Source organism: Myxocyprinus asiaticus, chromosome 25, assembly GCF_019703515.2.
Source record: "Myxocyprinus asiaticus isolate MX2 ecotype Aquarium Trade chromosome 25, UBuf_Myxa_2, whole genome shotgun sequence".
Taxonomy (NCBI): Eukaryota; Metazoa; Chordata; class Actinopteri; order Cypriniformes; family Catostomidae; genus Myxocyprinus; species Myxocyprinus asiaticus.
The window spans coordinates 40,713,434-40,730,319 of NC_059368.1; the positions used below are offsets into that span (position 1 = coordinate 40,713,434).

Genomic DNA, 16,886 nt, shown 5'->3' on the forward strand with positions numbered 1-16,886 from the left:
CAAACTGAAAAGATAATAATTTCTCAAATGCAAATGAAATAAATCTCAAACTTCTGGATTAATTTAAGCACCATATCTCACCTTGAGTTTCTCAGAGGTTTCCAGTGTATGGTAGTCTGGTGAGGAGGTTGTCCTCTCCTCCAGAGTTTGCAGGAAAACCCTCTGGAAGTCCAGCATCTCCGGCAAACTGCCAAACAGAGACTCCATCTACAGGAACAGGAAGAGAACTACAATTACAGAAACCTGCATACAAAGAGCTCATTTTACACTACTAGTCAAAAGGGACAAACCTACTCTTTATTGTTACTATTTTCTACACTTAGAATAAAAATATAGTCATCAAAAATATGAAATAACACAAATGGTATGGGAATGATCTGGAAACCAAAAATGTTAACAAATAAAATCTATCTAATATCTAATTTAGCTTCTTTAAATTATTCACTAAATTATGGCTCCTTTTGCTTTACTATCTGGTCCAACTCATCCATGATGAGTCCTAAGATGTTCATCTTGTAAAGAACGCCATACATAGGCAGAATGTATATTATATAAATATGTCTAGAAAGCAGAAATAAACATAAAATCAGTAAAAGTGTGTCCAAAACCTTAACTGGCAGTGTTCCAAAATCTTTTAAAATATAAAACCATAAAATAAAAGTACACATGATTTTAAATCCAATTTAAACCGTACCTCATCTTGACTGAGGAAAGTTTCTTTTTGTAATGGCTTCAGGTAGATCTCAAACAGAGAACCAAGATCCTAAACAACAAGACACACATGATATTACAGTGTCAGTGCTGTGAAGACAATTTTAAAACTGATATACACAGAGGATGGTACATGTGAGGTCAAGGGATTTTTTTTTCTTAAAGAAAAATAAAAAACTAATTAATAACAGGTTTCTCTATACTTACTCTGATACTAATTTCTTTATTTTTTTAATAACAATTCTTGTATCTAAAGGGCTAGTTCACCCAAAAATGTAATTCTGCCATAATTTACTCACCCTCATGTCATTCCAAACTCGTATGACTTTCTTTCTTCCGTGGAACACAAAAGTAGATATTAGACAGATGTTTGTTTGTTGTAATCCATTGTATGGAAAAAAGAGGCAATAAAAGTGAATGGTAAATGAGGCTAACATTTTACCTAACCTTGTTCCTTGAAAAAAAAAAAAAAAAAGTAATACGGGTTTCAATTAAACAACGTGAGGGTGAGTAAGTGATGGCAAACATTACTTTTTTCATGAACTATCCCTTTAAGCTCTGTTGCTGGAAAAGGAAAGTTTTGGAAATGTTTTCTTATACTCTAATGGGTTTCTAAAGCCAGCTGCGTGTATATCATATCTGAGCGGCACTCATGCAAAGAGAGCAGAACACTGAGCAGTGTTAAAAGGATAATTCACCCAAAAATGAAATTTCTCTCATCATTTACTCACCCTCATGATATCCCAGGTCTGTATGACTTACTTTCTTCAGCAGAACACATTTGAAGAAAAACAGAAAAATATCTAAGCTCAGTAGGTCCTTTAAATGTAAGTGTATGGCGATCAGATTTCTGAAGCTCCAAAAATCACAGACTGTCAGCATAAATGTCATCCATACGACTCCAGCTGTTAAATTAATGTCTTGTAAAGCATAACGATTCCTTTTGGAGCAAAAAAGATCAGTATTTAAGTACTTTTTAACTATAAAGCCAGTCAGCAGCTCTATGCATGCGCGACGTTATTGTGTTGACATGTTCACGCAAAAACTCATGCACGTGCGACACACCCGGAAGAGCAGCGCTGTTTCCAACTGAGTAGAAGGAATGCTGTACAGAAGCTTCATTGGTTTTGGTTTAGTTCTGTATTTGTATCTGATTGTTTACTCACAATGGTGTTTGTGTGTTTTTCCTGGATGCCTCAACTGAGAGAAGAACGTGAGATTACGTCCGTAACATGCCAAAGCAAATATGCCACACGAGATACGGCTGCTGACCAGAAGCTATGGTTTATAGCTTAAACCAAGCAATTAAATACTGATATTTTTCACACCAAAAGCGATCGTATTGCTTTAGAAGACATTAATTTAATCACTGGATTCGTATGGATGACATTTATGCTAAATGTCTGTGATTTTTGGAACTTCAAAAGTCTGATCACCATCCACTTGTATTTTAAGGACCTACTGAGCTTAGAAATGTTTCTGTTTTTCTTCAAATGTGTTCTGCTGAAGAAATAAAGTCATACACACCTGGGATATCATGAGACTAACTTGACTAACAAATAAATATTTTTTCATCCTGTCATTCTAATTGACCTTTTTGACTATGTATTTTCAATTGCTTTCCACTCCTAATTTATCTACAAACGGATAGGGAAGAACAAAAAGTTTATCAAAATTTAATTTATTCTTTGATGCTTACAAGTGAACCTGACGGCTGTTTCACAAATCGCATGTTAAGCAGCATGTGATTTTGAGTTCCACACTGTTAGGTCTTCAGAATTTCTACAGAATCTCTCAACAGTGCAAGTGAATAGGCATCTAAAGTCAGATTGTCAGATCTATCAGCCAATCAGATTAATTTATTTGTTCTTGGTGGGTGTGGTCTTTAGGATATGTCCCAGTCGAGGCCTTCTAGCTGGCCTTGAGTGGTGCAATGATGCTTTAAGTGATGTACGTAATTCGAAAGCGAAGAGCGCGAGATCAAGCTGATGAGTCGGCTGTCACTGCTGCTATCACTATTGAGAAAGAGATCCTTATGGATTTAAAAACCCGAGATGTTCTGCATGACCATGTGATTGCTTAATTAATTAAACAGGAAAGGAGGGCTGATTTTCACTTCAATTAAACTGGTAAGTGCTCTTTCCATTGTTATATCAACATCAGGAATTTTCTAAGTGTAAATTAGGCTGCTTGAGCATTCAGTGTCGGTTCAAGTTTTTAAAAGTAACTGTGTACCCTGACAAAACTACATTTATTTAAAGGCAACATTTAAAATCGCAAATATTATTAGATAGCTTTTTCCAGGTGTTATAGACCTCCTTGATAGATTCATATGAAACATTTTGATTTTTGAATGTCAGTTCGGGAGACGTTCATTTCACAAAACAATCATGCTGCAGTTAAAATTAGCCTTGCTTAAGCATTCAGTGTCATTTCAAGTTTTGGCTTTAGTGTGTGGACGTGTTTATAAATGTCAAATGGTATTATTAGTTGTCTTCGACATAATGTATGATGTCCATAGGCATAGGGTGTCTTATTCATTGTGAAACAGTGTTTTCTTAATGGCATGAATCGCACTGAAGGCCTAGACTTAAAATGCATGGGCCACCATTGCTACACAATATTAGGCAGGTGGTTTTAATGTTGTGGCTGATCGGTGTAAACAGTCTACTAAAGGAAAAGAACTGAAAAAGATACAGAGAACATGAGGGCAAATATATATTTATACCATGGCCTGTTCTAATACTCGATTCTGATTAGCTGGAATGCATGCAGTTTAAACAGTTGAATGCACAAGTAGTTCCGGTCAGTTTTAATCACTGTTCGATATTAATGCGCTGTTAGCAACCATAGCAAAATAAAATTACAGAGTAATATAATGGAATTCAGCTTGTTTTGCACAGAGGGTGAGAGATTGAAATCAGGGCCTATTAAATGCATCTTTTGCTGTCCAGCAAAGCGATTTAACTGTAATGTGTTGTTTAATGTTATGTTGCTTTGCTGAAGTGCCGCCTGTAGCTACTAGAGTCCCCCTTGTGCTCACACAACTCTGACTCAAACGCTTAAGGAGAAGCGCTGTTTTTCTGCAGTGAAGCGCTACTGTGCAAGGACAAATTGCGATTTCATTAATTCAGTCAATCGTGCATCCTTGATGGATACCATACCGATGTCTCTGAGGTCAAAATCTGCATATTCCAGAGTGTTTTGAATGGTTTTTCCTTTATTACATAGTAAGTGCTACTTTTACTGTCACTGCCACATTTGTAACATTGCTTTTCCACATTAATGTGAAAATGACAATGAATAAAAATTAAATAATTCATTTCATCTGGAGTGCCAACCCCTCTACATTCCGTGGATATTATTATTTCTGAATTGTTCATTTAAATTCACAGTTTTGACAAGTGTGTGGTCACACTACTTTTTCTCTGTGTCTGATTTAGAACAGGCGGAGCTGTAGATCTGATGGCCCTTAGATAAAATTAACCAAACTTTTTTATTCTTCCAGTCAAAATTTGCGCTGCAAAAAATATATTACAGCTGTAACCAATCAATTCTGGCCAGTGACCATGGTATAAGAGGGATAATCCATGGTTAGGTGTGCGTTAAACGATTTTAAATGCACTTCGTGGAGACAACCACTTTATGTCGGGTGGTTCTTCGTACTTTTAAGCAGCTCTTCAGCATGAAACCGTTCTAACGGTGCAGTTTTCAGAGTGCGTCGCTCAGTGTCAAGTTTCAACACATTAATAATATAGGACATTAAAATGAATAAATGTCTATTTTTGTATTTGTTGTATTAGTATTTATTTATCACCCCTTATTTATTTTAGATACAGTTCCTATATATTGTTATTTACACAGGGCAAATATACTACTTATTAATCTACTTTTATTACATGTCGTATTTTAATGGGGATATAATTTATTACAGCTGACAGTTACGTGAGCAGACAATGTTTGAACATCAACTGTAGTGAGATAAACTGAAATGGGCTTTTTAACACTTCTGTGTACAAATTGAAGGCTGCTTACTGGATAAATACAGGTAAACGTCATATTATGCGACTACGCATTACTTTACAGAGAGCTTACGACCTACTAGTTAAGTCTTGCCTTAAGAACAGGTGGTGCAACCGAATTAAGCTCTGACTTAGTTAAAGTAGGTCGTACAAACTAGTAGGTCGTAGGCTGTCTCTCATTTGGAAGGCTGCATCCTCCGGAAGTCGCATTTCTCGGCCGCATACGTCATCGAGGATGTCTCATTTCATAAAAGCGAGTATGACACTTCGAATGCAGCCTTTGAATGCGATCTTCTTTTGCGGGAATTCGGAGGATGCATGAGGTGTATCCTTCGTGGGCACTCACAACCCACAATTCTTTGCTTCAACGGAAATTTCTAAAAAAAATGACGGCAATTTGCCCGTAAATATGATGTTCAAACTTAAGTAATGGTAATTCCCAAGTTGAAGTACCTCAGTAGATGGTGCAGAGTATATAATATGTATAATTATATTAATATATGATTAAAAAATAAAGTATTAGACTAAAAATACACCTGTAAAATCTATTTTCTTTCTCTTTACATCATTATAACTTTCCTAAAATTTACCTCATACATTCCCTTCTAAAGGGACTTTGTTCCCTTCTCACTCAAAGTGCTCCTGCTTGTTAAAGAGTGGTGTGCTGTCATAGCAACCATGTTACATTCCATTTCCGTTCATCCTACAAAGGCTGTCTCGTTTAAACGAGATTTGTTTAAAGGAGGATGCTCGGTATACTGCAGCCTTCAAAGGACATGTCCTACTTAGCACGTAGCCTTTGAAACGAGACACAGCTATAATATGTATTATTATAATAATATATAATTAAAATAAAGTATTAGACTAAAATTACACCTGTAAAATCTATTTTCTTTTCTCTTTACATCTTTATAACTCTCCTAAAATTTACCTCATACATTCCCTTCTAAAGGTACTTTGTTACCGTCTCACTCAAAGCGCTCGCGCTTGTTAAAGAGTGGCGTGCTGTCATAGCAACCACGTTACATTCCGTTTCCATTTGTCCTACAAAGGCCGTCTCGTTTAAACGAGATTTGTTTAAAGGAGGATGCTCTGTATACTGCAGCCTTCAAAGGACGTGTCCTACCTAGCACGCAGCCTTCAAAACGAGACACAGCCATAACTCCGTAAAGTAATATGTAGTCGCATAATATGACGTTTACCTTAATTGATCCAATAAGCAGTTCAAATTTGTACACATAAGTATTAAAAAGCCGTGCATTTCAGTTTTATCTTGTTACAGTTGATGTTCAAACCTTGTAACCCATAACTGTCAGCTGTAATAAATTAAATCCCCATTAAAATACAATACGTAATAAAAGTAGCTACATTTGATAAATAGTATATTTGCCCTGTGTAAATAACAATAAATAGGAACTGTATCTAAAATAAATACGGGGTGATAAATAAATACTAATACAACAGGCTGGAAAAATAGACATTTATTCATTTTAATATCCTATATATATTGTTAATGTGTTGAAAACTGACGCACCCTGAAAACGTCCTGGTTACTTGCGTAACCTCTGTTCCCTGATGGAGGGAACGAGACGTTGTGTCAATGCAGTGACACTAGGGGTCACTCTTGGGAGCCCGAGACACCTCTGGTCTTTGATAAAAGGCCAATGAAAATTGGCGAGTGGTATTTGCATGCCACTCCCCTGGACATACGGGTATAAAAGGAGATGGTATGCAACCACTCATTCAGGTTTTATGCTGAGGAGCCGAGACAAGGTCCAGCCATTTCAGCGGGTAGTTCAGCGTTGTGGCAGGAGGGACACAACGTCTCGTTCCCTCCATCAGGAAACGGAGGTTACGCAAGTAACCAGGTCATTTCCCTATCTGTCACTCACTCGACGTTGTGTCGATGCAGTGACACTAGTGGTCCCTATACAAAATGTGCCCGTTGCAAACAGTGCCCCAGCCTGTTTTGGAGGCATCTGTTGTGACCACGACGCGCCTGGAGACCTACTCTAGGGGAACACCTGCCCATAGAAACGAGAGGTCGGTCCTAGGGCTGAAGAGACGGTGACAGACCGGCGTGATGGCCACGCGAAGTGTCCCGCGGTGCCATGCCCATCTCGGGACTCGAGTCTGAAGCCAGTGCTGAAGCGGTCTCATATGCATCAACCCGAGCGGGGTGGCCACCGCTGAGGATGCCATACGGCGCAGGAGCCTCTGAAAGAGTTTCAGTGGAACCGCTGTTTTCTGTTTGAATGCCTTCAAACAGGTCAGCACCGACTGTGCGTGCTCGTTCGTGAGGCGCGGTGTCAATGAGACTGAGTCCAACTCCAAACCGAGAAAAGAGATGGTCTGAACCGGGAGGAGCTTGCTCTTTTCCCAGTTGACCTGAAGCCCTAATCGGCTGAGGTGTGAGTGCACCAAGTCCCTGTGTGCACACAACATGTCCCGAGAGTGAGCTAGGATTAGGGGCAAAAGCTGCCTCTGCAACCTTCGTGAAGACATGAGGGGACAAGGACAGGCCAAAAAGGAGGATCTTGTACTGATACGCCTGACCCTCAAATGCAAATGTGTCGAGGCAGAATCGAGACGTGAAAGTACGCGTCCTTCAGGTCTACCGCCGCGAACCAATCTTGATGCCGGACACTCACCAAAATGCATTTTTGCGTCAGAATCTTGAACGGGAATCTGGGTAAAGCCTGGTTCAGTACTCGCAGGTCCAAGATTGGCCGCAACCCACCGCCTTTTTTCGGTACGATGAAGTAGGGGCTGTAAAACCCCTTCTTCATCTCGGCCGGAAGGACAGGTTCTATCGCACCCTTCCGTAGGAGGGTGGCGATCTCCGTGCACAAGGTAGCAGCGTTTTCGTCCTTCACCAAGGTGAAGTGGATACCGCTGAACCTGGGCGGATGCCTGGCGAACTGAATCACGTGGCCGAGTTGGACGGTCCGGATCAGCCATTGTGACAGATTGGAAAGCGCAAGCCACGCATCCAAGTTCCACGCAATGGGGACCAAAGGGACAACGTTGTCGGACGTACCAGCAGGTGGGGCGGAGCTCGAGGTGCCACACCATGTCGTGGCCGTGCTGAGTCTAGGGACATTGAAGCACTTACCTGGCTCCTTGTGACCACCCCCGGAACAGCCTGAGACGGGGGAGGAAGAGGCCTATCCTCGCAACCCGTGGAGACTGTCACATCGGGGGCGGATGTGTGCCACAGCTGGGCGCGCAGAGACCGCCACTGGAGCGCCATTCCTGCAAGGGAAAAAAGGTGGACGGTGGTTGTGATGACAACTGTGCACACCGGGTATGTAACCCAGGGAAGGAGGAAACTGCTCTTTTGCTGAACTGTTGGGTACCGCAGCCACTTGGGCATGTGGCGAAATCAAATGAACAGGCAACAAAAGATTCTCCACCCAGCCCTCCACCAGGGGATGGAGTGGTCTTACTACCAGCTCCAATGCAGTGGGTTTCGTCGACCCTGGGTCGCCCGTCTCAGGGGCGCTTTGATGACCTTCGTGGGTTCTTGTCAGCCAGCCGTGAGACGGTTGGCGTCTGCTTCCTGCGGTGGGCTCCACGCCGGGGCCAGGCTGAAGGGGCGGGCTGCGGCAGAGCCAGTGCAGTCACCGCAGGGGGACACCCTTGGTGACGAGCAGACGGGGTGCGGGATCTGCGCTCGAGATCTCATCAGCTTCTCGGGCTTCGAACAAGAGGTCGAACTCGCCGTGAGACAAGCCAGCGGACAAGCGTGCTGGGGAATGGAAGGTCCGTGGGGGGGATACCTGGCGGAGGCGGTCTCATTGGGGTCCCCAAATTGCCCCCAGTGCTAGCCGCGCTGGCCTCAAACCCATAGGTAGAAGGACCGAGGCAGGGAGCAGCTGGGGTGGCTTGCTTTCTTACGAAAAGCAAGCCGCGACCGCAAAGATGCCATGGTCATGTTCTCGCAGTGAGAACATGAGCCATCCACGAACGGTGCCTCCATGTGGGTCACGCCCAGACACGAAAGACAGCGATCGTGACCATCTGAAGTTGAGAGGTAACGACCGCAACCAGGAATAACACACAAAAGGCATCTTTAAAAAGACGCGTCTTTAAAAAGACGTTCCGTGTGTGCCGCTCTTTTAGAGAAATATACTCTTTCAGGAAAATATACTCTCTTTTTTTTCTGCTGAAGCGCCCAGGGGCGTTCTCTGCAGTGCACCAGTGCAGAGGAGGGAGAATCCACTGAAATGCGCCATCAGATCCAGCAGAGGTGAATGAACAGTCGTGAGAATTCAGCTCAGTGAGCATGACCGTTCGGCTCCGAAGAGAAAATCTGAATGAGTGGTTGCATACCAGCAACTTTTATACCCGTATGTCCAGGGGAGTGGCATGCAAATACCACTCGCCAATTTTCATTGGCCTTTTATCAAAGACCAGAGGTGTCTCGGGCTCCCAAGAGTGACCCCTAGTGTCACTACATCGACACAATGTTGAGTGAGTGACAGACAGGGAACTGCACCGTTAGAATGGTTTCATGCTGAAGAGCCGCTTAAAAGTACGTTTTTTCTCTCTCTCGTAAATGTAAACGAGTGTAAATGCCAACATCATCACATATGTCAAAAGGACTGAAGCCTGTCAAGCAAAACATGCACTCATTGATGTCATTAAATGAGTCTGCTTTTTTTATTCCATCACTTACTCCAGGTCGGAGGCTTCCATAAATATTTAGTTTATACGTAGGGTTACATTCTACCTAAGTTTAATGGTGCAACGCTCAAATATATAGTAGTGCGTAAATTGTGACTTAGTGCCCATTTACGCCACAACTAGGTTAAGTTGTAACATATGTATAGCTGGTGCAACCGGCCCCAGAAGACTTGAGAGGTGAACTAATTATTTAAGTTTCCTGTACAGCGCATATGCGGTTTTCACGTAACAAATGAACGGAGGTTGTGCAATGCACATGCGTGGCCAACACAAAATGAACATATCACTCTGAGACTACTCGTTCTTCTGAGTCACATAAAAGATTAGTTTAAAATGAACAACTCGTTCATGGACGACCATCACCATCTCACACAAACTCTCTCGGGAGCAAAGTCAGTGCATCCCTGCGACTCAGTGGGATTGTAAACAGTTGTTTAGCAATGCAAAATCTGACACTCACTGCTGCTGAGAAGAATACTTAAACTTACATCTTGGCAATTTGAAGCGATGTTATTCCTGACGAGAGCCACTTTAAACACAGGAAATTCCACACGCGATCTCTCTCAGTGTCTCTCTTTCTCTCACTAACACACATACACACACTCGCGAGTGCACTACCTTGTTACTCCAATGCCGAAAAGCAGTGCATCCTCCGTTGCTAGTTCTAAAGTGACATTTTCGAACAAGCAACAAAGGCTTAAACTGCATCAAAGCTAGATACACTTGATCAATACAACAGTTTCTATATTATCCGAAATATCTGTGGGAAGCACCTCGTGCTCCTCCTCGCTTAAGCTCTCACACATGTGGACACACATACATTATAAGCATTACACACACACCTGCATCTTGTTAAGGTTTACATTGGAGAAGATATATACTAAAATGGTGACACTTGAATGGCGATCTTACAATTTTGAAGCGATGTTACTTCTGACTAGAGCTGCAACAAAAAAGGTAATCCCAAAAGCGATCTCTCTCAGTTTCTGAGTTTCTCTCTTTCGATCACTCACACACAAACTCACACACATGCACACACAAACCCAATACTTTGTTACTCCAGTAAGTGCTCCAGTAAAGCAGCACAAGCACAAGACTCCACTGTGCATGGTGACCGCATTACCACCTTAGGTGTGCATTATTTTTCAATAATTCAACGGCCCATTGTCAATTATTCCTTACATACATTTTTGTATATACACTGGCAGCCAAAAGTTTGGAATAATGTACAGATTTGGCTGTTTCGGAAGGAAATTGGTACTTTAATTCACCAAAGTGGCATTCAACTGATCACAAACTATAGTCAGGACATGACTGATGTAAAAAACAGCACCATCACTATTTGAATAAAGTCATTTTTGATCAAATCGAGACAGGCCCCATTTCCAGCAGCCATCACTCCAACACCTTATCCTTGAGTAATCATAATAAATTGCTAATTTGGTACTAGAAAATCACTTGCCATTATATCAAATACTGCTGAAAGCTATTTGGATCGTTAAATGAAGCTTAACATTGTCTTTGTGTTTGTGTTGCCACAGTATGCAATATACTGGCATGTCTTAAGGTCAATATTAGGTCAATATTGTCAAAAAAAGAAACGGCTTTCTCTAGAAACTCATCAGTCAATCATTGTTTTGATGAATGAAAGCTATACAATGCTTGAAATTGCCAAAAAACTGAAGATTTCATACAAAGGTGTACACTACAGTCTTCAAAGACAAAGGACAACTGGCTCTAACAAGGACAGAAAGAGATGTGGAGAGCCAGATGTACAACTAAACAAGAGGATAAGTACAAACTAGAGTTTCTAGTTTGAGAAATAGACGCCTCACATGTCCTCAGCTGACAGCTTCATTGACTACCTGCTCAACAACAGTTTCATGTACAACAGTAAAGAGAAGACTCAGGGGTGCAGGCCTTATGGGAAAGCCACTTTTGATACAGAAAACAAAAAGAAAATGTTAGAGTGGGCAAAGGAACACAGACATTGGACAACAGATAATTTGAAAAGAGTGTTATGGATCTTAAACCCCACTGAGCATTTGTGGGATCAGCTAGACTGTAAGGTGCGTGAGAAATTCCAGACAAGACTGCCACATCTATGGCAAGTGCTACAGGAAGCGTGGGGTGAAATGTCACCCGAGTATCTGGACAAACTGACGGCTAGAATGCCAAGGATCCGCAAAGCTGTCATTGCTGCACATGGAGAAGATGAGAACTCTTTGAAGTAGTTTAAGCAGTTTTTTTTTTTCAAATTGTAATAGTAGTTTTTCAAGTTATTAATGTCCTGACTATACATTGTGATCAGTTGAATGCCAATTTGGTGAATAGAAGTACCAATTTCTTACCATAAGATCAAAATCTGTACATTATCCAAACGTTTGGCCGCCAGTGTACATTTTTATATATAGCTTATCCATTGTAAACCTTAACAACTGTTTTCAACCCCACTGAGATGCAGGTGTGGGCTGACATGACAGCTCTGTTTTTTGCTCGCGTGTGTGTAATGCGTATGTGTGTCCACGTGTGTGTGTGAGTGAAAGAGAGGGGGAGGGGGATAGTGAGGTGCTTCCCACAGATATTTCAGATAATATAGAAATTGTTGTATTGATCAAGTGTATCTAGCTTTGATACAGCTCAAACCTTTGTTGCTAGTCCGAAAACGTCACTCTGCTTGCTCTGTAATGTTATGTTGCTATGGTTACAAACAGATCAGTAATATCGAATGGTGATTAAAACTGACTAGAGCTACATGTGCATTCAATGGTTAGAGCAGCACGCATTCCAGCCAATCAGAAACGAGTATTAGAACAGATCACTGTATAATGAAAAATAATGCACCGCTGCATGTCGTGGCCACATTGCCACTTCGGGTGTCCATTATTTTTCAATAATTCAACGATCCGTCGTCAATTATTCCTTACACAAAGACTAAGTAAACAAGACACACCTTGGATTAATCAAGGGAAGAACAGAGAAAAAAGACAAGAACCTAAAACTATACTTCAAAATAAAAGTCCATATGTATGGACTTTTATTTTGAAGTATAGTTTTAGGTTCTTGTCTTTTTTCTCTGTTCTTTATATATATAGTCCCAAATATGTTAAACATGGACTGTGAGCTCTTTGTTTATTATAAAAGGGTTTTGAGATTGCATGGGCAGCAACATATCTGACTGCATTTGAGGTTAGATTTCTGTTAGATTTCTTCCCTGGGACATCTCATAATAAATATGCTGTGCATCATCACATTCTGTTTGGAAATTTGAGTCCATGACAGTACACAATAATGTATTCATTAAATCATGTCACAAATGTGGATGCCAACCATTTGTCCATATAAAATACCACAGCTGGGATTTAGTACCTTTACGTATGATTTCTCTGTGTCCACCAGCTCTTGAATAACCATGTGCAGATGCTCTGTGACAGACATGTGACGTGGGGAGGATTTGGCAAGTGGACTGTCAGTGGAGTAAGGGTTCCTGTGGCCCTCTGGCACGTGGGCGGACCCTTCAGGGAATGTCTGGTAGAGGTTACATACCACATCTGTGCTCTAAAAGGAAAAATAAATCAGAAGATTCTTAGTTAATGCTGCATATTAAAAGATTTGAGTGGCAGAAATAGTTTGTTCTATGACTAAAATGTTATTTCATTTAGGTGTGGGTGAGAAATGTCATTACATATCTGACTAACCAACAATTAATCCGTTCAAAGAATCATAAAGGGCTCATATTTTAATGTGTCATCCACCCTACTACTGTTGGCTGTGCCTTTAGGGGTGGTTCAAAAATGAAAATTCTGTCATCATTTACTCACCCTCATGTTGTTCCAAACCCATATGTCTTACTGTCCTCTGTAGAACACAAAATGAGATGTCTTGAAAAATGTTCATGCTGCTATTTTCCATACAATAAACGTATATTTCGATCAAGGGCTGTCAAGCTCCAAAAAGCACAAAAAAGCCCCATAAAAGTAATTATTTACTCAAAGTCTTACCCTCTTCCATAGTTTTGAAATCTTATTTGTCTCAGTAATTTACATTTCAGACTGATCCTCACACAAAGCTTTTGAATGACTTCATAGGACTACAGAGCACACAAGTTGGATGGACCTCTTTTATGGTGCTTTTATGTTATTTGGGGACTTCAACAGATGCAGTCCTATTACGCTATTATTTATTTTATAAAAAAATATATATATATATTTTTCTCCCCAATTTGGAATGCCCAATTCCCAATGTGCTCTAAGTCCTCGTGGTGGCGTAGTGACTCGCCTCAATCTGGGTGGCGGAGAACGAATCTCAGTTACCTCCGTGTCTGAGACGTCAATCCGCACATCTTATCACGTGGCTTAGCGCATGTGGAGGCTTCACGCTATTCTCTGCGGTATCCACACACAACTCACCACGTGCCCCACAGAGAGCGAGAACCACATTATAGCAACTATGAGGAGGTTACCCCATGTGACTCTACCCTCCCTAGCAACCGGGCCAATTTGACTGCTTAGGAGACCTGGCTAGAGTCACTCAGCACGCAATGGATTCGAACTCGCATCTCCAGGGGTGGTAGTCAGCATCTTTACTCGCTGAGCTACCCAGGCCCTGCCCCTGCTACACTATTATTATATGAAAAAGAACAGCATGAACAGCATGTAAAACATTTTTTGTTCCATGGACGAAATCAAAAGTCATATTGGTTTGGAACTACATAAGGGTGAGTAAAGGGTGAAATAATTTTCTTTCTTTTTTTTAGGGGAACTATCCCTTTAAATACTCAGCTAAAAGTGTGTTTGAAGCTTCACTCTGTACACTGAATTATAGTGTACTGGAATTAAAGGGATTTCAACAGATCCTGTGCCAGGTTACTGTGCCATCACACAAATCCTTTCTAAACTCCACCCCAACTAAACTCTGTATCACTGACCTGCTTTCAGTCAATACATTCTAAAACAAACCTCTGCTAGATAAAACAACTGAACAAGGAGAATCAAAAGGCATTTCTTGCCTCTGGCAATGCTGTATGGTACCAGGCTGTAGAACTGTCTCCAGGAGGCTTTATCTCTCGAGCACATTTGGTGCACCTTCAGCACTCTGCATGAAACAGTACACATCGGTGTGTGTGCTTGAAAAATTCAAGCCATTTGTCATCGTAATCTGTGCTGTCACAGTATAATAAAGTGCTGACAAACTGATAAATCCCTCTGGGCATTTCTGCAGAGCTGCTCTCAACATGGAGTGGATGAAAAAAAAAGGTATATATATATATATATAAATATACATACAGTTGTGCACAAAAGTTTGCATACCCTGGCAGTAATTGTGAAATTTTGGCATTGATTTTGAAAATATGACTGATCATGCAAAAAAACTGTCTTTTATTTAAGGATAGTGATCATATGAAGCCATTTATTATCACATAGTTGTTTGGCTCCTTTTTAAATCATAATGATAACAGAAATCACCCAAATGGACCTGATCAAAAGTTTATATACCCTTGAATGTTTGGCCTTGTTACAGACACACAAGGTGACACACACAGGTTTAAATGGCAATTAAAGCCTTGATAATGCCAGTCAGTACTGTTCAATCACTTATTAAGAAGTGGAAAATTAGGGGATCCCTTGATACCAAGCCAAGGTCAGGTAGACCAAGAAAGATTTCAGCCACAACTGCCAGAAGAATTGTTCAGGATACAAAGAAAAACCCACAGGTAACCTCAGGAGAAATACAGACTGCTCTGGAAAAAGACGGTGTGGTTGTTTCAAGGAGCACAATACGACGATACTTGAACAAAAATGAGCTGCATGGTCGAGTTGCCAGAAAGAAGCCAACGCCACAAAAAAGCCGGCTACAATATGCCCGACAACACCTTGACACGCCTCACAGCTTCTGGCACACTGTAATTTGGAGTGACGAGACCAAAACAGAGCTTTATGGTCACAACCATAAGCGCTATGTATGGAGAGGGGTCAACAAGGCCTATAGTGAAAAGAATACCATCCCCACTGTGAAGCATGGTGGTGGCTCACTGATGTTTTGGGGGTGTGTTGGCTCTAAAGGCATGGGGAATCTTGTGAAAATTGATGGCAAGATGAATGCAGCATGTTATCAGAAAATACTGGCAGACAATCTGCATTTTTCTGCACGAAAGCTGCGCATGGGACGCTCTTGGACTTTCCAGCATGACAGTGACCATAAGCACAAGGCCAAGTTGACCCTCCAGTGGTTACAGCAGAAAAAGGTGAAGGTTCTGGAGTGGCCATCACAGTCTCCTGGCCTTAATATCATCGAGCCACTCTGGGGAGATCTCAAACGTGTGGTTCATGCAAGACGACCAAAGACTTTGCATGACCTGGAGGCATTTTGCCACGACGAATGGGCAACTATAACACCTGCAAGAATTTGGGGCCTCATAGACAACTATTGCAAAAGACTGCACGCTGTCATTGATGCTAAAGGTGGCAATACACAGTATTAAGAACTAAGGGTATGCAGACTTTTGAACAGGGGTCATTTCATTTTTTCTTTGTTGCCATGTTTTGTTTAATGATTGCGGCATTCTGTTATAACCTACAGTTGAATATGAATCCCATAAGAAATAAAATAAATGTGTTTTGCCTGCTCACTCATGTTTCCTTTAAAAGTGGTACATATATTACCAATTCTCCAAGGGTATGCAAACTTTTGAGCACAACTGTATATATATATATATATATATATATATATATATATATATATATATATATATATAAAACACGTAGAATGTTTTTTCCTTTGAAAACGCATTACTGCTTAGAGTGATGTGGTTACTGTATGTGTACAATTATAATGAAGTGCAAACAAGAGCATTTAAAGGCCATAGATGGGTGTACATTTCTGTGTGTTTATTAGGGTGTGCCTACTGTTATGAAACATATGCTGTAAGATAATTTCAAGGCCCAGTCTAAATACACACCACTAGAACACAACAAAATGAGACAAAATGGCTCAAGGTCTCTGTGCGCATCATTTCCTTTAGATGCAAGGAAAACAATAGGCTGAACAAAAGGATATATGATGATACATTTAATAACTTGTTGCTTTCATTAAAGGGTTAGTTCACCCAAAAATGAAAATTCTCTCATCATTTACTCACCCTCATGCCATCCCAGATGTGTATGACTTTCTTTCTTCTGCTGAACACAATCGAAGATTTTTAGAAGAATTTCTCAGCTGTTTAGGTCCATACAATGTAAGTGAATGGGTCCCAAAATTTTAAGTACAAAATAAAAGTACTCCAGACAATTCTGGTGGTTAAATCCATATATTCAGAAACGATATGATAGGTGTGGGTGAGAAACAGATAAATATTTAACTCCTTATATATATAAAAAATATATATATTCTTCTCCCTGCTCAATTTTCACTTTCACTTTTTCATTCTCCTTGTTGTGTTTTTGGTGATTCACATTCTTCTTGCAT

The 16,886-nt window shown here is 40.8% G+C and overlaps 1 protein-coding gene across 4 annotated transcripts in view; it reads right to left on the reverse strand.

Annotated features, from left to right (window-relative positions):
* LOC127415772 (rho guanine nucleotide exchange factor TIAM2) overlaps positions 1-16,886 on the reverse strand; it is a 110,781-nt gene that overhangs the window by 15,214 nt on the left and 78,681 nt on the right. For all 4 annotated transcript variants that reach the window (XM_051654674.1, XM_051654673.1, XM_051654672.1 and 1 more), the window contains 3 exons: positions 12,792-12,980; positions 695-763; positions 82-207 (listed from right to left, as the gene is read on the reverse strand). In XM_051654674.1, the coding sequence (XP_051510634.1) occupies positions 82-207; positions 695-763; positions 12,792-12,980 (384 nt within the window). The remainder of the gene's footprint in view (positions 1-81; positions 208-694; positions 764-12,791; positions 12,981-16,886) is intronic.